This window comes from Pan troglodytes, chromosome 3, assembly GCF_028858775.2.
Source record: "Pan troglodytes isolate AG18354 chromosome 3, NHGRI_mPanTro3-v2.0_pri, whole genome shotgun sequence".
NCBI lineage: Eukaryota > Metazoa > Chordata > Mammalia > Primates > Hominidae > Pan > Pan troglodytes.
Window position 1 is genome coordinate 47,420,854 of NC_072401.2, and position 24,841 is coordinate 47,445,694.

Consider the following 24,841-nt stretch of genomic DNA (forward strand, 5'->3'; position numbering starts at 1 on the left):
TCTCCCGGGTTCAAGTGATTCTCCTGCCTCAGCCTCCTGAGTAGCTGGGATTACAGGCACGAGCCACCACGCCCGGCCAATTTTGTATTTTTAGTAGAGATGGGGTTTCTCCATGTTGATCAGGCTGTCTCGAACTCCTGACCTCAGGTGATTTGCCTGCCTTGGCCTCCCAAAGTCCTGGGATTACAGGTGTGAGCCACCATGCCTGACCCAAGGTTATTGTTTAGTAACAAACATGGTGGGAGCAAAAAGTTGTTGGGTGTTCCTCTGTTTAAGAGCCTTCTGGAAGGATGAAGTCTCCACTGGGCTGACACAGAGCCTCTGTGGCCTCTGAGGCCTGTCAGTGGAGACCCTCCAGGTGGTTTTTCCTCACTTAGGTTCCATGACTCACCTTGTCACTTGAAATCCTGCTTCCTATGGGATTGGGCCAAAATCAAATGCATCTTTCCCAGAGCTTTCTTTTCTTTTTTCTTTTTTTTCTTTTTTTGAAACAGAGTTCACTCCCATCACCCAGGCTGCAGTGCAGTGGCATGATCTTGGCTCACTGCAACCTCTGCCTCCCAGGTTTAAGTGATCTTCCCACCTCAGCCTTCTGGGTAGCTGGGACTACAGGCACATACCACCTGGCCCAGCTAAGTTTTGTATTTTTTGTAGAGGTAGGGTTTCATCATGTTGCCCAGGCTAGCCTCGAACTCCTGGTTTCAAATGATCTGCCCACCTCAGCTTCCCAGAGTGCTAGGATTACAGGCATGAGCCACCATGCCCGGTCCAGAGCTTTATTTTCGAAAGGAATCATGTTTTAGAATGTCCATGGGTGAGCTAATGCTGTGACAGTAACATATGGAAGAAAAAGTACACTCATGCTACCCATAGCTGTCATTTTTGTTTGTTTGGTGAGACAAGTGGAAGGTGCTGGTATAGTACTGTGAGAGGTTGATAGTGAAATGAAAATAAAACTCAGGTATGGCTTTTACCCTCTGAAAGTTAGCGTGGACGGTGCTGACAGAGTGATAGCTTTCTTTGGGCTTGAACTGAATTCACATTCAAAATTTTATTGTCACCATCAGGAGCCTGTACCCTTGAGCCCCATTAGCCCTTAGGAAAGCCTAACACCATCTAGATTTCATATCAGCTGGAAAGGTTTATTTCTGAAGTTCAGGGGAGTTATTTATGAAAGCAACAAAATATTCCGAGGATATAGATTATGGGAAAACTCCTTACTCTGGAACTATTCTGACTTGGTTTTTCTTTTTTGTTGTATTTGGCCTTCAGAAAACCCTTCCTGAATTCTTCCTGGTTATCATCCAGGTTGATAACCTTGTTGGTCTTTAAGTGTGCAATTTGAAATATAATCAACATATGTCTACCATTTTCTTTGCATGGGAGAGAGTGAAAATTGTTTCTTATTAATAGTTACCTTTATTATGTTCATTAGGAAAAACAAAATGCCATGTTCCATTTGCTCTCAGAGGCAGTGGAGGACAGGCCCCGGGGCCAAAATGTCTAGGTTCGTATCTTCCTGCTGCCACTAGCAAGCCCCACTGCTCACAGGCACAACGACAGCAGTTTTCAGGGTATCTATCACCTGTCTACCACTTACCAAGCACTTGACATTTCTCATCTTTAATCCTAAAAACAGTTCTTCCAGCTTTGTTTTGTTCTTCCCATTTTTCAGATGAGGAAACAGACTCAGAAAGCATTAGGGAAGAGCTAATCACGGCCACCATGTATATCTTTTTATATTATTCTTTTAATTTGATATTGCCTTTCCCACTTACTCTAGGGCCTACTTATTTGTGGGCAGGAAGAGGAGGTATGCATGTATTTAAGTTTAATCAGTTTGGTATTAGAAAGTCTGTACAAAGCAAGGTCTGTTTTATTTATTTATTTTTTCTAAAGATGGGGGTCTCACCATCTTGCCCGGGCTGGTCTCAAACTCCTGGGCTCCAGCAATCCTCCTGCCTCAGCCTCCCAAATTGCTGGGATTACAGGTGTGAGCCACCATGCCTGGCCTAAAGCAAGGTTTAGCCCGTACTTTCTCATGCTGGCCATCTATGTTCTGGTTCTAACGTTTGTGTGGTTGGTGTTAATGTTAGACCTAAAAAGAGAAAGATGAAATTCGGTATTTGTTATCAACTGTCAGAGACACTTGTTTTCCCCAGACTTTTATTATGTACATTTTCAAACATACAGAATTTTAAAGAATAATACAGTAAACACCCATATATCTACCACTAGATTCAATAATTATTAACATTTGCCATATTTGCTTTATTTACCTATAACTTTTTTTCTCAGCCATTTGAAAGTAAGTTGCAGATGTTGTGGCCATTTACACCTAAATGATTCCATACACATCCCCTAAAAATAAGGATATTATCATAACTTAATCTAATATCTTGTCCAGATTCAGATTTCATGTGTCCTCAGACTATCTTTTTTAATTGTTTTTTGTTTTGAGCTAGGAGCTAGTCAGGCTTTCACATTGTATTTGATTGTTATTTGTTTTCATTGTCTTTGGAACAGACCCTCACCCTTGACATTGACTTTTTGTTTTAGTTTTCTGTAGAATGTCCCACATTTTTGTGTGATTGTTTCTACCTTCCCTCTGTTTTCTGTAAACTGCGAGGTGAGTCTTCCCGGCATGGTTGAAGTTAAGCATATTTGGCAAGAATGCCTGAAGGGTGATGCTGTGTGCTTCCTATTCATCATCAGAAGGTGTCCATTGCCTGCTTGTTCCACTTTAAAGTTTTTTTTAATTTTTAAGCTTTATCACGCTTATCAAACATATCAGAAAGCAAATAATCAGTGCATCTTATGGTAATCGACAAAACTGAACAAGGTAATTTTATTTACAGAAAAAAATTTAGCAAAAAAGTATATAGTACAGTCAATTGAAATGCCTGTTCATTCTTCTTAGGTATACAAGAAAGTAGAAAATAAAAGTTCTCTGCTGCCCACTAAGAAAAAACAAGTCTTTTAAAAGACTTGAATGGAAATGAGACATTTAGGGATTTGTGAAAAGAACTTCTTGGTGCGGATCCACATCTACATTTAGAATTCCACTTAGTTATTTTTAAAAATAAATAAACCTCACAAACAAGACATCACAAAGAACAGAGAGCCCTAGTGCCAAAAATTGCCAGGACCAATATGCTATTGAAACAACTGGTAGAAATGTTACAGACACCTCTTCACTATGTAATGTTCCTGTAGTTCTGAGGTGAAGGTAAACCAGCAGGAGAGAATCCTTTTTTTTTTTTTTTTTTGAGACAGAGTTTCACTCTTGTCACCCGGGCTGGAGTGCAATGGCGCGATCTCGGCTCACCGCAACCTCTGCCTCCCAGGTTCAAGCGATTCTCCTGCCTCAGCCTCCTGAGTAGCTGGGATTACAGGCACCTGCCACTATGCCCGGCTAGTTTTTGTAATTTTTGTATTTGTAGTGGAGACGGGGTTTCACTACATTGGCCAAGCTGGTCTTGAACTCCTGACCTCAGATGATTTGTCCGCCTCGGCCTCCCAAAGTGCTGGGATTACAGGCGTGAGCTACTGAGCCTGGCCGAGAATACTTTTTTTTTTTTTTTGAGATGGAGTTTGGCTCTTGTCACTCATGCTGGAGTGCAGTGGCACAATCTCGGCTCACTGCAACCTCCGCCTCCCGGGTTCAAGTGATTCTCTTGCCTCAGCCTCCTGAGTAGCTGGGATTAGAGGCACCTGCCACCACACCTGGCTAATTTTTGCATTTTTAGTAGAGACCCAGGGTTTCACCACGTTGGCCAGGCTGGTCTCGAACCCCTGACCTCAGGTGATCCTCCTGCCTCGGCCTCCCAAAGTGCTGGGATTACAGGAGTGAGCTACCACACCCAGCTGGGAATGCTTTTTGTAAGTAGCTTTGGATTAAGTGATCTTTCACATTTTTTCTAACTATACCATCTTATCAAAAACATAACAATTACTTATTACTGAGTAAAAATAGTAGTAGCTTTTAATATTCACAACCAAACCAACCACTCTAGTGCCGACATAGGAGGCTACAAACTGTTAACATTTTTTGATCATAACTAGATGATCAAGATGGAGCCCTTTTTGGGGGAAAAAATTCCTTCTACTCCAAATTTGACACTGTTAAGAGGATATAAAGGAAAGTTAAATTATTTGAGATTTTTCACAAAAGATTTAAGAATGAAAGAATAAATCCTGCTGAAAAAAATATGACAGCCGTACCATCTGCAAAGTAAATCTTCTACAGAGGTGCAGCTTGACTCTTTTTATAGTAATAAATAAACACTGCTTAGTTCCATAAGGCACTGTCACTGCAGCTAGTGCACACTAGTGCCACCCACTGTCCCCAGTGTGCAAAAGGAAGGGTGGAGGTGCGTTCCAGTATTACTGATGCTAAGCTTCATTTCTTGGAGTGGTGGCTTCCAGATGCTTGTTTTAAGATTCTATTTTCCCCTTTGCAGTTAGGAAGCAATTTAAGAGGTGATACTTCTCCCAAATCCTTTCATCTAATGATTTTAGCATTTGTATTAGTTTGCTGCTATAACAGTGTACTACAGATGGGGTGGCTTAAGCAAAAGAGATGTGTTGTCACACAGTTCCAGAGGCTAGAAGTTCAAGACGCAGGTGTGGGGAGCTTCCTCTGAGGGCTGTGAGGGAAGGATTTGTTCCAGGCCTCTCTCCTTCGCTCATAGATGGTTGCCTTCTCCCTATGTCTCTTCACATTGTTTTCCTTTTGTGTATATCTGTGTCTAAATTTCCTCTTCCTATAAGGACATCAATCACACTGGACTAGTCAACCCTTGCCTGCCCGTGACCTCATTTTAACTTGATTACCTCTGTAAACACCCTACCTCCATGTCGAGTCACATTCTGGGGCACTGGGGGTTAGGATGTCAACTTTTGAATTTTGGGGGGACACAATTGTGATTCTTGCCTGAATCTGTTATTTATTGGGGTCTTTAGGTTTCTGTGAAACAGATTCTGAGATGCAGATTTGTGTGCTGGCATATCTAGTACTGTGCTTAGAAACATCTGTGGGGGAATAAGAGCAGAATTGGACAGAGAGAGAAGCTGAATTGCAGTGCAGTTGCGACAGAGGCCTCAGCCTATATGCTACAGGGAGCTGCAAAACTGGGCAGTCCTTTGAGGTTTTTTTGTTTGTTTGTTTGTTTGTTTGTTTCTGTTTTTGTTTTAAGATGGGGTCTCACTCTGTCACCTAGACTGGAATGCAGTGCCATGGTCACAGCTCACTGCAGCCTCAAAATCCTGGGCTCAAGAGATCCTCCTACCTCAGCCTCTCTGAGTAGCTGGAACTACCGGCATGTGCCACCACCACACCCGGCTTTTTTATTTTTAATCATTTTATAGAGATGGGGGTCTTGCCGTTTTGCCCAGGTTGGCCTAGAACTCCTGGACCCAAGAGATCCCCTCACCTCGGCATCCTGAAGTGCTGGGATTACAGGCATGAGTGACTGTGCCTGGCCTGGACAGCCCTTTGGAGATGTTCCAAATTGAAGCAAAAGGCCAAATTTTGTACCCCTTTATCTACTGAGCATTGAATGCAGGCTACTGCCAGGGAGGAGGCAAGCCTTGGGCTGTGCAGCTTCCCAGGTAGGGCAATGCCTGAGGAAAGACTCAGTTGTGAGCTGTTAGGTACCGACAATCCCAGTAGTTGGGGAACGAGTGCCTGGACCTACAGAGGGTTGGGGCAGTGCTCAACAGCATCAGTCACAATTGGGGATTGTAGAAGGGTGATTTCCCCCTCTAACCTGCATTTATTATTAATAATTTATGAAATTATTAATTTCTGAAAAGAAGATCTTTCCTTCATCAACTAGGAATGGATTATAGTTCTAAAAAGATAGGATAAATGCTGCTTTCTCTTTTGTCTTTTTTATTATTTTTGCCTTTTTTGAGACAGCATCTCACTCTGTCACCCAGGCTGGAGTTCATGATTACAACTCACTGCAGCCTCGACCTCCTGGGCTCAAGTGATCCTTCCACCTCAGCTTCCTGAGTAGCTGGGACTACAGGCATGCACCACCACACCCAACTAATTTTTTAAAAAATTTTTCTGTAGAGATGGTGTCTCACTATGTTGCCCAAGATGGTCTTGAACTGGGGCACAAATAATCCTCCCTCCTAGGCCTCCCACAGTGCTAGGATTACAGGCATGAGCCACTGTGCCTGGCCGTTTCTCTTTTAATTACCAATTTTCCAAGTCATGAATGATGTAATTCATTTATACTCAGGGTTGCATTATGACTTTTGCCTTTGTAGGCCCCTTCTCCATAAAAATATATTAAAAATCATTTTACAACTACCAGCCTGGCCAACCTGGTGAAACCCCATCTCTACTAAAAATGCAAAAATTAGCTGGGCGTGGTGGTGTGCGCCTGTAATCCTAGCTACTCAGGAGGCTGAGGCACGAGAATCGCTTAAACCCGGGAGGCTGAAGTTGCAGTGAACTGAGATTGCACCCCTGCACTCCAGCCTGGGTGACAGAGTGAGACCCTGTCTCAAAAAGAAGAAAATCATGGCCGGGCGTGGTGGCTCATGCCTGTAATCCCAGCACTTTGGGAGGCCGAGGCGGGTGGATCACAAGGTCAAGAGATCAAGACCATCCTGGCCAACATGCTGAAGCCCCGTCTCTACTAAATATACAAAAAATTAGCTGGGCGTGGTAGCGGGCCCCTGTAGTCCCAGCTACTCGGGAGGCTGAGGCAGGAGAATGGCGTGAACCTGGGAGGCGGAGCTTGCAGTGAGCCGAGATCGTGCCACTGCACTCCAGCCTGGGCGACAGAGCGACGCTCCGTCTCAAAAAAAAAAGAAAATCATATTTTACAACTGTATTGGTATAAAGACAACTATAATCTAGGCTAGATTCATGATTATGTACTTATTACTATATTCTCTTTTTATCTTTTTGAAGAAAACATATTGTGGGCTGTGAGCACTGTGCCTACTGTGTCTAGTGGGTAAGTTAGCCCTGGTAATGTCCTAGATTGAGGCCAGGCAGGTAATAAATGAAGAGGGTTGATTCAGAGTGCATGTACTACTGTATGGGGTAAACAGGGGTGTCATGTGGAGCTGTCTCAGTGGAAGGGGTATGTAGTTCCTGGAAAAAGTTGCCATGCAAGAAAGAGAGGTGGCCTGACGTTGCCAGATCTTTCCATGTTTCAGGAGAAGCCAGATAAAGAGATTTTAAAATTTGAAATTCCCTATTTTTAATTGTTGGATCAGTTTTTTTAAAAATCTGTGGGTTGGTTGTGGCCTGGGGGCTGCCGGTTTGAGAACTCGGCTAGCAGCGAGCCCCCTGAAATGGAGGCTGCCCACTCTGATACTCCGCACCCTGGAGGAAACGGGCATGTGGAAGGTGCTCGTACGTGCTTGAGAAGGAATGAATGAATAATTGTATTTTGATAAGTCAACTCATTAAAATTAGGTTGGAATTTATGCATAAGAACCAAGTGAAGGTCAGAAAACCAAGCCTTGGAATATGCTGCAAAGAAAAAAAAAAGTCTGTTTTGGGGTTATTCACAGCAACTTAAAGCGATTTGGCAAGAATAAAAATGTGTGAAGAAACCTCTTGAAACTGGAGTTTGTGAACTAGGTCAGGCTGCCTTAATGATGCAGTCCCTAATTAGAGAACTGAAGGGGGTTTCTTGGTATCTTGAAAGAATATTGCATTATTAAATTTCATCTTTTTTTTCTATTTAAGCCAGAAACATTGTGATAACAACAACCTTGAAAAAAATGTGTTTTGTAACTTTTTGGTGGGGGGAGCAGCAAGTACACCTCGCTGCCAAATATTATTCGTGTTTGTCCTTGGCCTGTGGCTGCCAGATAGAGAAACGTTTGGTCAGAATACACTGGGTTCACACCGATCACCATGGTGAGGGAGGGTCTGAGTCAGAAAAAAGGACGAGAGGAGGATGAAGAAATCAGGACGGAGAGATGAGGACGGAGAGAAACAGCTCCTCCCAAGAGGCTTTCCTGAACTTTTCACTTTAATTTCCAGCTCTTTTGGCTCAGAAATAAAAACAGTGATGCCTAGGGCCTCTCTCTATAGAATGTTCCCAAAGATGTCCCTCCAGAGCACAGCACTCAGCCCTCTGAGGGTCTGGTTATTGTGGTCTTTATGCTTCATTGCTGCAAAGCTGCCTGCCAGCTCTTCTGTGAAACCTTGGATTCCTGGACTTCAACCAGCAACTGTCTTTATTCCCTTAGAGAGATTGCTTTTTTTTTTTTTTAAAAAAAAAAGGTGATAATGACCCATAACTACTCAGTTCAGATGATGACAGCAGAAATTATTCTTTTTTTTCACTTGCCTGAAATTGACCAGTTTTGGTACAGTTTTTAATTTTTATCTTCCTTCAGAGGGACCAACTTTTTATTTTATTTTATTTTATTTTTTTGAGAGGGAATCTCACTCTGTCGCCCAGGCTGGAGTGCAGTGGCACCACCTCGGCTCACTGCAACCTCTGCCTCCTGGGTTCAAGCGATTCTCGTGCTTCACCCTCCCAAGTATCTGGGATTACAGGCATGTACCATCACACCAGGCTAATTTTTGTATTTTTAGTAGAGATGGGGTTTCACCATGTTTGCCAGGCTGGTCTCGAACTCCTGATCTCAAGTGATCTGCCTGCCTCGGCCTCCCAAAGTGCTGGGATTACAGGCGTGAGCCACTGCGCCAGGCCAAAGGACCAACGTTTTTGATATTAGTTTCCTATTTATAGGCAGAGAAATTAATGAGCATGCATATACCTATAGTAATATAAAATGTATGCACATCTTCCTCTAACACACACAAACTTACTGCCCAAGATAAAATAAAAACTGAATAATTAATGAAAAGGAAATTCAATGGGTCCATAGCACAGTAAATTACTCACTTTGTTCTCAATTTTCCCTAATGGTGATTTCGATAGTTGCATAAGATGGAGAGAGAGAGATTGTGATGGGAGTTATCCTGAATCAGAAGCAATGAATGTGTTTGCTCTTCCCCATTTCACCTCAGAGAACCTGAGCAGTCTGAGGACCCGGTTCAAAAAAAAAGTCTGTGTTGAGATCTGGGTCATCTTTTCCCTAGAGCCTCTGCTTCCTGGTCACCCAGCCTCAACCTTGCAATGTCTGCCTAGTAATAAAAATAATGGTGTTTGCAGTAATATTTATTGAAATATTGTTATATGCAAAATACCCTATACAGTGATCCTTCAGTATCTGTAGGGGGTTGGTTCCAGGAACCCTCCATGGATACTAAAATTCACAGATGCTTGAGTCCCTTATATGAAATGGCATAGTATTTGCATATAACCTTTGCACATCCTCCCATATACTTTAAATCATCTCTAGATTACTTATAATACCCAAAACAATGTAAATGCTATGTAAGTAGTTGTTACAGTATATTGTTTAGGGAATAATGACAGGAAAAAAAGGCCTGTACATATTTAGTACAGACATAACCATTCATTTTGCTTCCTCAAGTATTTTCTTTCTTTCTTTCTTTTGTTTCTTGAGACTGAGTCTAGCTCTGTTGCCCAGGCTGGAGTGCAGTGGTATGATCTCGGCTCACTGCACCCTCTGCCTCTCAGGTACAAGTGATTCTCCTGCCTCAGCCTCCTGAGTAGCTGGGATTACAGGCGTACGCCACCATGCCTGGCTAATTTTCATAATTTTAGTAGAGACGGGGTTTCACCATGTTGGCCAGGCTGGTCTCGAACTCCTGACCTCAAGTGATCCGCCCACCTCGGCCTCCCAAAGTGCTGGAATTACAGACATGAGCCACCACGCCCAGGCTTCTTCCTCAAATATTTTCAGCCCACAGTTGAATCCACAGGTGAATCCACAGTTGAATCCACAAATGTGGAACCCATGGATAAGGAGGGCTGACTGTATGTATTTTCACTTAAGTCCCCCAACAACACTTTGATGTAGTCTTTTGTTTGTTTGTTTGTTTGTTTACAGATAAGAGAACTGAGACTAAGAGACAGTAAGTCGGTATCACCCCAGCTAGGAAATGGCAGAGGGGCAGTTCCAGATTCCCTGTGAGCTCCCTCCCTTCTGTGTGGAAGGAGCTGACATTCTCCGTGAGTTCTTCCAGGGAGCTTTGATTCCCATGCCTAGTAAATGATCTCCCCGACACCCGGAAGAGAAGCTTTGTGTTATTTGAGGGAAAGGAAGAGGCTTCGAAGGAGAGAGGAAGAAGCCACAGGGGAAATCATGGAACGCTCTCAGGCTGAACTAGTTTATGCTATCGAATAGTTTTTTCTCAAGGGCTTGCCTTGGTATCATTGTACTGAACAAATATTAGCAGATCAAAAAAAATGATAACATTGACTTTTTTTGGTAAAATATTACACAATTGACAGCTCCAAATATAGCTCTCCTTATACTTGAGTGTGGCCACAAGTACCAGTTGCCAAACATTTTCAAAAGTGGACTGGAAGCAGAACAGCCTTAGTCTTTGTCATTTTCTTTCTCCTCCCTTCCCCAAACCATTCAGTTTAGTCATCTTGTTTTACATGCTGTTGGTCAAGAGCTAGGCTGTCAGCATCATCCTATGACAGCTAAGAGTTCTTAACTTTCTGGTCATCAAGTTTTTCCTCTTATCAATGCATCTCTTTTCCTTCACGAGACCTCATTTCCCACACCAAGGCATGAGGGTATAAGCCAGAGTTATGACCCCTGTCTTGTCAGTATGAGGGTCTAGAATATATGTGTGTATTTTAAAGCTCCTCAGAAAATTATGATACAGGTAGCCTGGCGCCAGAATGGTGTTTGAGACACCCTTATTTTTTTTTTTATTAATGAGGAAATTGAGGCCCAGAGTGATGAGTAACTTGTCAAGGGCCTTCCAGTTCCTAATCTAGGCTCTGGATGCTGAAAATAACCCAGATAGAAGCCAGAGGAAGCCCATCGATTCAGCACAGGCCGGCCTCCTGGGGCACAGAGCAGCATGAGAAGGGAGGGTGTGTGTCTGCCAGGGGTGCATGGAGAATACTCAGCCCAACGTCTTCCATTTCTGCTCATTATCACTCATCTTCCACAGCCTTCAGATCTACCGTTCTGAATCTGATCACATGATTTTTTTTTTTTTTCAGACGGAGTCTCGCTCTGTCACCCAGGCTGCAGTACAGTGGCATGATCTTAGTGCACTGCAACCTCTGCCTCCTGGGTTCAAGCAATTCTCGTGCCTCAGCCTCCCAAGTAGCTGGGATTACAGGCGTGTGCCACCACACCCGGCTAATTTTTGCATTTTTAGTAGAGGCGGGGTTTCATCATGTTGGCCAGGCTGGTCTCGAACTCCTGACCTCAAGAGATCTGCCTGCCTCAGCCTCCCAAAGTGCTGGGATAACAGGTGTGAGCCACTGCGCCTAGCCTCACATGAAATTCTTTATGGTATCCTATTGTTCTCAAGATCAGTTCTATCTCTCTAGCTATATACAGGTTGAGTATCCCTTATCCAAACTGCTTGGGTTCAGAAGTGTTTTAGATTTTATATTTTTTCAGATTTTGGAATATTTACCATATACTTACTGGTTGAACATCCCTAATTCAAAAATCTGAAATCCAAAATGCTCCAATGAGCATTTCCTTTGAGCATCATGTGGGTGCTCAGAAAATTTCAAATTTTAGAACATTTCAGATTTTCAGATTAGGGATGCTCAACCTATATGAGTCTCTTCCAGACCTGGCTCCTTGCCTGTTTTACTCCCTTCATTTTACCCCCACAGCCCCCTGCCCTGGAGCCAAACCAAACCACTTGCTCCTGCTTGAACACACACAGCCTTCACACCTCCATGCCTTGCTAACAGCAGTCCCTCCTTCATGAGCTCATGCTTCAGGTGCTCCTGTAGTACCTGGGTCTCTCCTTCAGAGTCCCTGTCACCCAGTAATGATTTGTTCAGTGTTTACCTAGAGACTGCCCATGAGTAAAGGGACTACACCTATCTTGTCTGGACCTGGATAAGAGCAGTTTTGATTGGGGGCAGCTATGAGGGGAGAAAGACCAAAACCTGATTGAGTGGGTTTAAGAGAGAATGGAAAGAGAACTGCAACCAGTGATTAGAGACAATATTCAGTAAGTTTCACTGTAAAGGGGAATAGGGAAATGGAATAGGATCCAGGTGGGGAAGTGGGGTCAAGAGAGGTTTTTAAATTTTGCTTTTTAACATAAGAGAAGTAACAGCATGGCTGTAGGCTGTGGGAATAATGTAAGTATGTGGGGCGGTGTTGATGATACAGACAGGCAGACAGGAATTTCTGAGTAATGTATGGGTAGGATGAGTGGATGTGATGCACAAGGGAAGGGCCAGACTTAAAGAGAGAGTGGCTTGGCCATGTGCAGTCATGTAGCGATCATAGAGTACCCAGGCTCAGATGCTGGGTGGTAGGTAGAGGTGGTGGAGCCTGGGGAAGTTCTGATATTCTTACTGAAATCAGAAGCAAAGTTATCAGGTGAGTAAGGCAGGGAGGTGTCAGGGGTGAGGTGATCAGAGCAGGTATGAGGTCAATGTCTAGGAGAGAGGGACCGCATATGGATCGGGGAAATATAATATGGTTGCTGGGTAATATTAAAGCCCAATTGAGGTTAGTGGTCATGATTTTAAAGTGAAACCAATCAACATGGTTGAGTATTTTTCTCTGGTTGAGTTAGTTGCACAGATGCCAGCTGAGAATACATGGAAAGACAGACACAATCCCTGCCCTCCTGGAGATGATGTTTCAGTAAGGGCAGATAGCACTGGACCAGTAATTCCTTATTTAATAACAACGTGACAATTGCTGTACTGGTTAACACAGAGGGCAACAGAGTATCTAACAGGAGTGCCTGTCTGAAGTGAGCCATGTATATACTGAATGAAGTCCTGGAGCGATCCAAAATCTTGCCTTCTTTTTTGTTTGAATTACAAACTGTGTGGTGCAGTAGCAGAGTAGTAACAACGCATGCTATAATTTTGTGTTTCTTAGTGATCTGCTGTGACTTTCATGCTTATTGCTATATAAGCTGTAAATCAACCAGGAAAAGTAGCAGTTGCCCAGTATGTTACAACCGTGTAAATGGACCTAACCCAAGGCAGGAAGGACACTTGAGGAAAATAAGCAGTATGTATAAAAGGCATGAAATATATCCTCTCTCTCTCTCCTGTTCTATCCCCTTGTCATTTAATCTTCCTAGATGTGGGCAGTTGCTTAAAGATTCATGCTGTGGGATGAGAGAACATATCTTTCTGCAGCTCATATGCAGCACAGTAGACGGTGGCTTAGTGGAGGGAGGTAGATGGCAGAGAGGAGCTGCTGGTTATTGTAAGTATAATAGAATTTAGAAGGTTTTAATAGTAAGAAGAAACCCTTTGCTTCTCAGCTTGCAGTCTCCAACACCCTTGAAAATGTTCGGATTTTGAAAGAGTTGTTGAAATAGTACCTACATGGAAATCACCTCTGAATCTTGAACCTTGTATACCCAAACTTTTCAAGGGAAGATGTAAGATTTAACTGAGGTTCTTTGTGGTGCTATTGCATGAGATAAGTAGCCATAGAGGTCCTTGCCCTGTCACTGGCAGCCCTTTATCAGACACACACACATGTGCGCATGCACACACATACACACACATTCATTCTCTCTGTCTCTCTGATCTGGCTGGTCAGAGAAACACTCAGGGACTCTGGGCCAGCAGCATCAGCACCTGCCACAAGCTCTTTAGAAATACAAGTTGAGGCCAGGTGTGGTGGCTCACGCCTGTAATCCCAGCACTTTTGGAGGCCAAGGCGGGCAGCTCACAAGGTCAGAAGTTCGAGACTAGCCTGGCCAACATGGTGAAACCCAGTCTCTACTAAAAATACAAAAATTAGCCGGGCGTGATGGCACACGCCTGTAATCCCAGCTACTTAGGAGGCTGGGGCAAGAGAATGGCTTGAACCCGGGAGGCAGAGGTTGCAATAAGCCGAGATCACGCCATTGCACTCCAGCCTGGGCGGAGCCTGGGCGACAGAGCGAGACTTCATCTCAAAAAAAAAAAAAAAAAAAAAAAATATATATATATATATATATATATATTAGTTGGTCCCCCTCCCCAGACCTATTGAATCAGAATCTCTTGGGCTGGGGTCCTGCAACTGCACTTTACTAAGATCCCCTGCCTTAGATTGTATCCTGGCTGTATCACTGTCAAGTTTTCTTCATCTATAAGATGGAGATCATAATGGCACCTACCCCCTACACTTGTGGTGAGTATTAAATGAGTTACTGTGTATAAAGTGCTTAAAGAGGGCCTGGCACATAGAAAGCTCTCAGTCAATGGTAGCTGTTATTATTATAGGGCACATGAAAATGTGAGAATCAGTGATACTATTGATCTCACACCATAGTCCTTTGTTTCCAGCTTATTTATGAAATAATATCAGAAATAAATTACTCCTGCTCCTAGAGCTCCCCATGAAACTAGAGAGGTGCGAAGAAGCAAGGACAGGTGCAGTCAAACCCAGAGAATGAACAAGGCTTGGTTTCAAGAAGAGCTTTCCTAAGAATTTAGCGATTCTCTACCTTGTCACTATTGACATGTTTGACATTTAGGGCTGGATTTTTTTTTTTTTAAGACAAGGTCTTACTTTATCACCCAGGCTGGAGAACAGTGGTGAGATCCTGGCTCACTGCAGCCTCCACCTCCTGGGCTTAAGTGATCTTCCTACCTAAGCCCCACAAGTAGCTGGAACTACAGGCACGTGCTACCACGCTTGGCTAACTTTTTGTAGATACAGTGTTTTGCCTTGTCATCCAGGCTGGTCTCAAATTCCTGAGCTCAGGTAATCCACCTGCCTTGGCCTTCCAAAGTGCTGGGATTATAGGCATGAGCCACCGCGCCATCCTGGATGTTCTGTACATAGGCAGCTTCCATGCATTGTGGGATGCTGAGCAGCATACCTGGCTTCCACCCACTAGATGCCAGTAACACCCTTCAAGTTTTGGGTTGCAACACCCAATAATGTCTCAAAACATTGCCAAATGTAGGGGGTCACGGTGGGGAGGGGAGGCAAAATCTCTGCCTCCTCATCAGAACCAGAAGTTTATAGTGATGAAAAGTGTGGGTGTCTTCAGAGTGGGTTATCAGGGAGGGGATCTTTTCAGAAACAGAGCATGGCATTCATGCATGGGGCAATAATATGTGCCGGTGCTTACTGCTTGCCAGGCACGGTTCCAATTTTGCATGCAGTACCCCTTTTAATCTTTACAACAAACCCAGGAGGCAGGTACTATTTTCCCTACTTTACACATGAAGAAACCAAGCTTTAGAGAAATTGTCACAGTGATAAGTGATTTATCAGGGATTCAATCCCAGGGCCATTTTAGCCATGATGCTGTATTGCTGAGCACTACATATATGCGCTTCTCTCTCTCTCTGTCTCGTTTTCTCTTTGTCTTGTTTTCTCTCTCTCTCTCTCATTTTCTCTCTCCCTCTCTCCTTCTCTCTCTCTCCCTCCCTCCCTCCCTCCCTCTCTCCCTCTCCAACAATGGGGCTATAGGCCTTTGCCTATCTATCTTCAGAACCTGGGAAGGTCTAGAGAGGAGAAACAGTCACTAATTGGCCAGAGCCCAGAACTGACTTTCAAAACACTTGAGCTGACTGGAAAAGCAGACATCAAAGTACAGTGCCTTCTTCCATGTTCCCCCTCCTCAACCCAGGGGTCACCCTCTCCCAAGAAGCCTTCACCCTCTGTTGGCTTCCCCCTCCTCTCCTCAGTTCTCTGGGGAAAAACAGCTCCCCACTGCACACCCTGAGCCATAGCCCAGCACCCAGATATCAAAGACTCTGCAGCTGAGAGCCTAGGGGGCAGCTCTCACCATCAAAGGGAGCTGGTGGGGAGGTGGGGCGGGTGGAGTGTGAACAGGACTCTGAGTTCACATGAAAGGATGACATTGTCTCCTGATCCGAGGGTCACTTTGCATTTACTGAGGCCCCATGGAGAGTCAGCATCTGGTGGTGGGTTGCAGAGAGCAGTGCTCTCTGGATCTCATCTCTCTGTTTGTAAATCGAGAGGGTGGGGACACATGGTGTCTAAGAGAGGGTGTACCTTATGAGGCAGGAGTTTCTCAGCCCTGGTTTTGCATCAGAATCATCTGCCGAGAGAGAGATGCCTGCTGTCTGGCCCCCATTTCTGATGCAGTCGGATGTTTAAGATCTCAGGTGACTGTAATGCACAGCCAGGGTGGAGAACCACTGCACTTGCCTGAAAGGGCTTGAGGTTGGACTGATCTGGTGTTGGAGTTCTGGCTTTATCACTTAGAGGTCCCAAGGCATTTATTTAATGTCTCTGGGTCTCAGTTTTGCAAATCTGTAAAATGGAAATTATGATATCTACCTCATAGGAGTAAAACAGGAAAATTAGGTACATTGGTAAAGTGACAGCCCAGGGCAGGCGGTCAGTGAGTCTCCACTCCCTTCTCGCTTTCTGTTAGGCAGGGATGTTCCTCACCTGCTGATGGACACTTGGATTATTTCTGCCTTCTGGCTATTGTGAATAATACTGCTATGAACATGGATATATAAGTATCTGTTTGAGTCCTATCACTGCTCTCAATTCTTTTGGGTAAACATCTAGAAGTGGAATTGCTGGAACAAATGAAAAGTTTATGTTTGATGTTTCCTTCCATCCATGGATCCTCTTTTCCAACCTCAGGGCTTTGCATCTGTGAGTCCCTCTGCCTGATCTTGCCTCCTCTGGACCTTGCTCAGTTGACTTCTTATCTTTTAAGTGTTAGCCTAAATTCTTGTTTCTTCTGCAAAGCCTTCTTTGGCCCCCCAAACTAAATTATCCACTTTTTGATCTCTCTTATATTATTCTGTTCATTTGCTCTGTAGCACTTTCCATACTTTGTCATTATATAGCAAGTAACTTACTTTTCAAACTCCTGTTAAACTCCCAGTTCTGAGCTCAGTGGCTGGTACATAATAGCAGCTCAATGAAACTATCTCATAAAGTCTCATAAACTGGCACTCATGTTTATGACAAGCCGAGGCTGAATGGTATGCAGAATGATGGTGTAGGTATTACAGGGAAGGGAGTAACTTGGAAGGGCATAAAGGAAAACCAGAATTTTGACTTTCAGATTTTGTTTTGAGCTGGCTAAAAGGACGTGATTCATTCAAGTTCCTCCTGCTAGGATGAACTCTGCTTCCAGGGCACAGGCAATCAGCAGGGGCATTTAGATGTGGGCTCTTCCTGCCTTAGATTGTATCCTGGCTCTATCACTGTCAAGTTTTCTTCATCTATAAGATGGAGATCATAATGGCACCTACCCCCTACACTTGTGGTGAGTATTAAATGAGTTACTATGTATAAAGTACTTAAAGAGGGCCTGGCACATAGAAAGCTCTCAGTCAATAGTAGCTATTATTATTATTATTTATTAATGTTCACTCTGATGCTATAGAGATACAGATTATAAGCGAGGGTTAGAGAGCTCGGCCAAGTGCTTCCTTCTGTCGAGCACTCAGGGATGGCTCTTGAAGGGGGCTGTCCATCTCTTTCTCTGATCAGGTCCAGGATTAAGGGAGTTTTAACTTTTGCTTTTTAGCATCCCTCTAGGACTGTTCTCTGTCATATAGTCAGGAGGGGGTCACTACAGTCATTATCAAAACAATGTACCAAATAGGGAAATCAGGACAGATAGGAGGTTGTGCCTTCCACACAGAAGCCAAACGAGCTCTGGACTCTGCCTCTTCCCATCCCTGGCTGCTAGATCTTGGGCTTGTGGTGCAAGCATGGGCAACAAGGTACTTCTGCCTTGGAATCCTGGGTGGTCTTGATAGCTTCAGGCATAGGTATAGGGTCAAACAGAGGCTCTTCTTGGCCTCTGTGGAAGATTCAAGGGTCCAAGTTATGACACATGTCTGGTGGTGGCAAGTATCTAGGGGTGGTGATGCCTGTGGGAGCATCCTAGGCCAATGGTTGGTTTTTGATTGCTTTGTTCTGTTTTGGGACGGGTCTATTTTATTTTACAGTAAGAAAATATATATAATAACAAAATCCAATGGGAACTCAGTAATTGTTTCTTTAAATAATGGATTTTTGAGCTATAACTCATACTGTACAACTCACCTATTTAATGTATACAAGTCATTTGTTTTTAGTATATTTGCAGAATTGTGCAACTGGCCCTAAAATAAATTTTAAAACATTTTTATTCATAGAACCCATTAGCAGCCACTCCCTTCTTCCCCTTGCCTCCGCCCCCTACCCCATGCAACACCAGCCTGTTTACTTTCCCTATAGATGATAAACTATTCTACAATCAGGATTTAAGATGTACCTTCCTTCCATGAATGAAAGGTTCCTGCTTATGTTTTGTATTCAAGTTATCTATTGTTGCATAACAAATTACCCCCAAATTTAGTAGTGTAAAACAAAACATATTTATTTTCTTACAGTTTTTGTGGGACAGGAGTCCAGGTACAGCTTAGCTGGATCCTCTGCCCCAAGATCTCCCACGAGGCTGCAGTGTGTTGGTCAGGGCTACAATCTTGCCTGAAGGCTCAACTGAGGAAGGATCTGCTTCCAAGCTCACTCATGTAGTTGTTGGTAGGATTTGGTTCCTTGAGGGCTGTTGGACTGGGGGCCTCATTTCCTTACTGGCTGTTGGCTGGAGGAATCCTCAATTCTTTGCCACATGGGCCTCCCCAACATGGCAGCTTGCTTTATCAAAGCCAGCTCAAGAGAGAATCTGCTAGCAAAACAGAAGTCACAATCTTTTGTAAACTAATCGTGGAACTGATATTCCCTCAATATTGCTATATTCTCTTGGTTAGAAGCAAGTTACTAATAGGGAAGAGACTACACAAGGCCATGCATGCCAGAAGGTGGGGAGCACATGGACCATCTTGGAGGTGGCATAGTAGCCTGTCCTGCAGGACCGTCCGTGAGTTCTCTAGGCTGCTCCATATATTTTTTAATTCCTGCTTTTGTTTTTGTTTTTGGCTTGAGCTAACCAGAATCAATGACTCTTGTTTGCATCCAGACTGCCATACTTGTTTGTTGCTTATAATTCTGTCATTTTGTGATTCTGGTTTCTATTGATTTAGCACCTTTCTCTGTGAGGTATGAGCTACTTGGTAAAGTATTTGGCATTACCCATTACTCCTTTTATCTCCTCAAAGTCACAAGTTCTTTGTCTGAATATTTCATTACCTCAGATGCAGCTAGTAAGCATCCATCTGAACACTTGTTTGAATATGAGTCTCCACAAGGATCATAGAAGAGAAATTAAGAACAGAGAATTAGCACTGTCAAAATAGGAAAACTGAATCCTGTTAATGGGACAGCCCATGAATCCTCACATTCAGCCCAGGCTTTTTGTGTTTTCTCCTCATTTGGGTCATGACCAGAGGGTTAGTTTCCTCCCAAGAGCTTCAGCAGAATTTAAGCGTCAGAAATCCAGTGCAAGCTAGATTAAGCAAGAAAATGAAGTCTGTTGGCTCTGGTAACTAGGACACACTGTGGAGGCTCCCAGGATCAAAAGAAGAATGACAGAGCTCCTAGGTCAGCAACCAGTGGCTCAAGGCAGGTTTAGCTCTTGTGGGCATCTTCATTGTCTTCATGTCTCACTTCCTTGGCCTCAAGATTTGCTATTGTAATCAGGTTTTCTCAGCTTGGTAATATGTAATCTTTGGTAAACCCCAGCTTAGGCTTTGAGCCAGAAGAGGGAAAAGGATTGGCTCAGGTGTTTATTCTCATGTCTGTGAAGACAGGGCAGTATACTAGGCCAGGGCCAGGTCACATGGCCAAATTCCAGTTGTTAGAAGAAGGACCATGGGAAACCGACAGCCACTACTGCACAGTACAGGCGCTGCTGTGAACCATTGTTGGTGCCATAGGGATAGACAGACAACCATGCAAGTGATCCCTAAATTATTGGAGATTCCCAAAAGGACAAGACAATGTCTGTGGTAAAGGTCTGACTGGGAAATGTGGATTAGAGTGATCCTTTTTTAGCCAATGTTTTTCATGGAGTCTTGGAATTAATTTTATTGCACCCAAGGTCCAGCCTACTGGCAAAATAGAATCACATTGAATTTTTCCATTCTAGATTTTACTTGTTCCCTGACTACTTGATAGTTGAAAAAAAAATGTTAATAGAGATAAGAAGGCCAGGGATGACAAGGAAAATGACTGTCCATTTCATGGACTCATGACCAAGGTTAAATTACAATAACAAAGGAGGCCAGAGCTTTTTATTTACTGCAGCTTTCTGTGATTTGTGGGCAGATTGTTGTTTGTGTTTTGCTTTTAACCTTTCAAGTAAGGAATGATTTGTCATGTTCATGAAAACCACATGTATTCAGGGACCGTTTATTCTTAGAGTTAAGGGTAAATCTTGTTTTTAGAACCAAATAAATATAGATTGAGATCAAGATCAGTCAAACACTTCTGGAAGATGTAATATTGTGCTCTCTTTAAATATGTTTATTGATACCAATAATGGGCACTGCCACTTAGAAATATGCTCTTCACATAACACTCACCCTGTCATGGGTGCCAATTAAGAGGTGAGGTAGAGCTCAATCTCCACCCTGCCGAGAGTGTATGTGTGAAATTGAATTGCAAATGTACATTGACATGGTTGTGACTTTGCATCAAGACTGGCAAGAAACATTAGCAAATAAAAGATTTGCTGTAGGGAAGGATATTCAAAGGTCAAAGTTTGCTGAAGAAAGTTCTCTGCTTATGCATGGTACTGGGATGCTACAAATCAATAAAAAGGCTGCCTCCTCTCAAGTTATTGATTCTTCATGTTGCAGATTTCTCCCCTGACACCATTTCACGTGTGTCCCTGTTCAGGAGAGAAAAAGCATGGGGGGTGTTTGAAAGCTCAGGGACCATTGTTGACATTGTCCCTGCTTGTGTCTTGCAGCCTACTTCTGCTTCCTCCTGGCCGCTCTGGGTGTGACAGCTGGTGCCCATCGCTTGTGGAGCCACAGGTCCTACCGGGCCAAGCTGCCTCTGAGGATATTTCTGGCTGTCGCCAACTCCATGGCTTTCCAGGTGAGGATGGAGGGTCCTCTCTGTGTTGGGAGACCCAGTGCAGATGGCAGTATGGGAGGAGGGGAAAGATGGGCTGACACCCCTCCACCCCTGTCCTAGACTCAGTGTTCAGGCCCCAAGCACACCCAGTCTGTCCCAAGTTTTTATCTCTTTGTAGCTTTTAGATACAGTAAAATGTCCCCTGGGGGGGTTTTGTGCCCTAAGGCATGCTGAACTACTGAGGGGAAAGGAGACTCCTCTATCCAGAGCCCATGCTGTGAACATACCCTGAAAGCCTCAACATTTTTCCAGCCCTAACCAGGAGCCAAGTTCTGTGATAAGCACACTGGTATGCATATAGTATTTGATCCGCACAGTAGCCCTGTGAGCTAGATGTTACATGTGTCCCATTTTACAGATGAGGAGAATGAGGTTCAGTGAGGTTAAAGAACCTGCCCAAATCATATGCCTAAAAAGCAGTACATTCAGGGCTAGGCAAATGCAGGCCAGCCTGACTCCAAGTCATTGCTCTTACAACGCCTAGTCCCGAGGTTGCCCTGCGAGGTCATGGTGGAAAGACTATTCCATCTGAAGTTTGAAGACGCGGGGATTTTACTCTGTTGGGTGCTAGCTGTGAATCACTTCCTCAACTTCCGTTTCTTTATCTGTAAAAAGAAGAACAAAACTTCATTCTCAGGGTTGTTATAAAATCAATGAAAACTGCAGGGAGCTATAAAAATGTAAGAGACGGTCATCACTGCAGTAGGATTGGGCCATATTCTTTAAGACTATTCCAGTCCTAGACCATTCCCCACCTCCTTGGGTACTTTCCTTGGGTACTTTTGGTTTGGTCATGGATCTCTGTTTTCCCAATTCCTAATCTGAGTGAGAACAACTTGTTTTCAAAATTTCTGCCCACATTATGAGTGTAGATGATTCCGGGCCCCGTGCATTTTCACTCATTGGGAAGGAATGGTGATTGCGAAAAGTGCTCTAGAGTCCAGGGAGACGGGTGACCCAGGAGCTTCCCTGTGGCCCTCAGACACACAGCTCATGTGGCCACCTCTGCCATGGGCCTTCCACTCCTACGAGACAACCTGATGCGGAATATTTCACTAAGTGCTCTTGTAGCTCAGAATTCATTTCCTTATTTTAGGCATCTCTCACACAGTTTGACTTTTCATAAGGTAAATAGGATATAACACAATAGGTCAATTAGGAAACACAATTGGTGGTGTGTATATATACTGCTTGTAATTCAAGCACATCAGGTATTAGTACTGAGGTCCTAGGAAATAAGCTATTAAGCATAAGGGAGCAGTGGGCAGCTTCCTGGTTCCATGTTCATTTGTTCACCACTGGCAGTGTGAACTATGCTGCACTTTATTTTGACTTCAGCCATCTTATTTCAGTGTTGTGCTTTCAAAATAATAATTGACTTAGGTCTTAGATGACGTTGAGGACCTAACTTGATAATTTTCATTTCTTGTGTTCAAGCAATTCTTTCTTTATAGCCTCCAATGACACACTCATGTAGTTATAAAACATTTCTATTATTGGACTTTTTTTCAAAGATAAATAACTTGTAGCTGAAGCCTAAAACTCTGATTTTTTTTTCTCATGAAACTACTTGTTTATAACTCAAAATTTGAAAACCTAAGTTTTCTTAACAAAACACCACATAACAGAATATTAGACTGTGATTTTAAATTTATTTTAGGGAGAAAGTACACTGTAGATGGAAGTACCCAGGTCCTAGAATAAATTCTTGGCTCTGCCATTTGCTAGATGTGAGCCTTTCTGCAAGTATCAGTTCCTTTATCTGCAAGGGGAGGATAATAATATTTGCCTCACAGAGTTGCTAGGAAGATAAAATAATGAATAAAAAGTACCAAGCTTATAGTAGCAATCGGTGAATATTGTTCTCCCCTTCTCTTTTATGAGAATTGATATATTGTTTAATTGGTTTCTGTATGCTAATGTCTGTCATATAGAAAACAATTAATGATTGTTAGGTAAATAAAAAAATAAATGAACAGCTTTAAAATGTAGTTTTAGAAACCATCAAATTTGAACTATGCATACTTTTTCAAGGCCCACATTTGTAGTGGATTTTTAAAATTCATTCAACGAATACTTATTGAGTACCTACTGTGTGGCAGACACTGAGAAGGCACAGTGAGAATAACAATGAGCAAAGAGTCACAAGCCTCGCCTTCATGGAGCTTTTCTGTCTAGTAGGATATTAGAATCCCCAAAGTTTCCCAGTGGAAATTTCAGTGTTTCATGGACCTGGGGTTTTATAACAATGTCACTTAGACCTAGGTGGAAGGTACCTCTCTAAGATCAGATTAGGGCCAGTTTCCATAACATGCAGAACTGTGTCAGTGGGAGAGAACTAGAACAGAACTAGAACTAGTCAGTGTCTAGAACAATTTTATTTAAACCACTTAACCCTATGAGGAGAACAACCTGGGGAAGTGAAAAAATGCTATGATCTGCCAGTGTAGGATGGTGACTTACAACCCTGACTTAATGCCGTCATTGATTTAGTTTCCCTTTGATAATCCATGGGTTTTTAAAGATAGTTTCAAAGATTCTCTCTCTTCTCTACTTCACCAGAATGGTCATGCCATTGGCCAAAATGGACAAGTCATGCCATAGCTGTCTCTGTTTGGGATCAGCAGGGCTTTTGCTAGATGCTACAAACAAGACCTTGAGCATGAAGAACAGTGTTCTTAACGTTGAGACTTAAACATTTTAAACTCCTTTTCTTTTTCTTCTATAGAAGATGTATGTATGGGGCTGAGATGCAATAGTAGGAAAGGTGGAGATACTTTTAGTCTAAAAAAACGATGATGGGCTGGGCGTGGTGGCTCATACCTGTAATCCCAGCACTTTGGGAGGCCAAGGCGAGTGGATCACCTGAGATCAGGAGTTCGAGAGCAGCCTGGCCAACATGGCAAAACCCCGTCTCTACTAAAAATACGAAAATTAGCTGGGCATGGTGGTGCATGCCTATAGTCCCAGCTACTTGAGAGGCTGAGACAGGAGAATCACTTGAATTCGGGAGGCAGAGGTTGCAGTGAGATGAGATCACACCACTGCACTCCAGCCTGGGCGACAGAGTGAGATTCCATCTCACAAAAAAAAAAAAAAAAAAAAAAAAAGATGATGATGGGGCAGGAATGCCTGATAAGGAGCTATAAAATCCTCTGTCCCCTCTGAACCTGAACGCTTGTATTCAGCAAAGATCTCCTGAGTTCCTCTATGGTCTATCCTCCTTCCTTGCCAGTAGGGTGAAGTCAACCTAAAGACTGCTTGCAACTTCCTTATAATTTGCTCCAAGTCAAAGATGGACCCAGGTGAGAGATGCCTGTTCTCCAAGAGTTAAGTTTTCACAAGGAAGAGCCAGGATTCAGATTTGTGCTGTCACGCTCATGCATCTGCTTCTGCTGGCTACATCTGGGTCTCTCACAGACCCAGTCCAACCAAAAGCACCTACTAGATGCTTCAGCCCACTCCCTCGTGGCTCATATTTCCTTATCAAGTCATGGTAATGAGGCATTGGATTGAGAGCTGGAAGAGAACTAAAGGGATTTAGCTTAAATTCTCATATTTTACAGAGGAGTAAACAGAGAATACCAGTGACTTCTCGAAGTTCACACAGCTAATTAGTGGATAGACAGACTGAAACCCCACTGTCCTGATTCAGGCCACCCACTGGATATTCTTATGTGCTGTCCTACAGCATGATTTCTAAACAACATAGAGTTTAGTCTTTTTTTTTTTTTAATCCTCTCTGACAGTCTGTCTT

At 43.4% G+C, this 24,841-nt stretch overlaps 1 protein-coding gene across 2 annotated transcripts in view; it reads left to right on the forward strand.

Annotated features, from left to right (window-relative positions):
- Nucleotides 1-24,841, forward strand: part of SCD5 (stearoyl-CoA desaturase 5) — a 169,477-nt gene that overhangs the window by 72,805 nt on the left and 71,831 nt on the right. For both annotated transcript variants that reach the window (XM_001141318.6, XM_517188.8), the window contains exon 2: nt 20,915-21,045. In XM_001141318.6, coding sequence (XP_001141318.1) covers nt 20,915-21,045 — 131 coding nt within the window. The remainder of the gene's footprint in view (nt 1-20,914; nt 21,046-24,841) is intronic.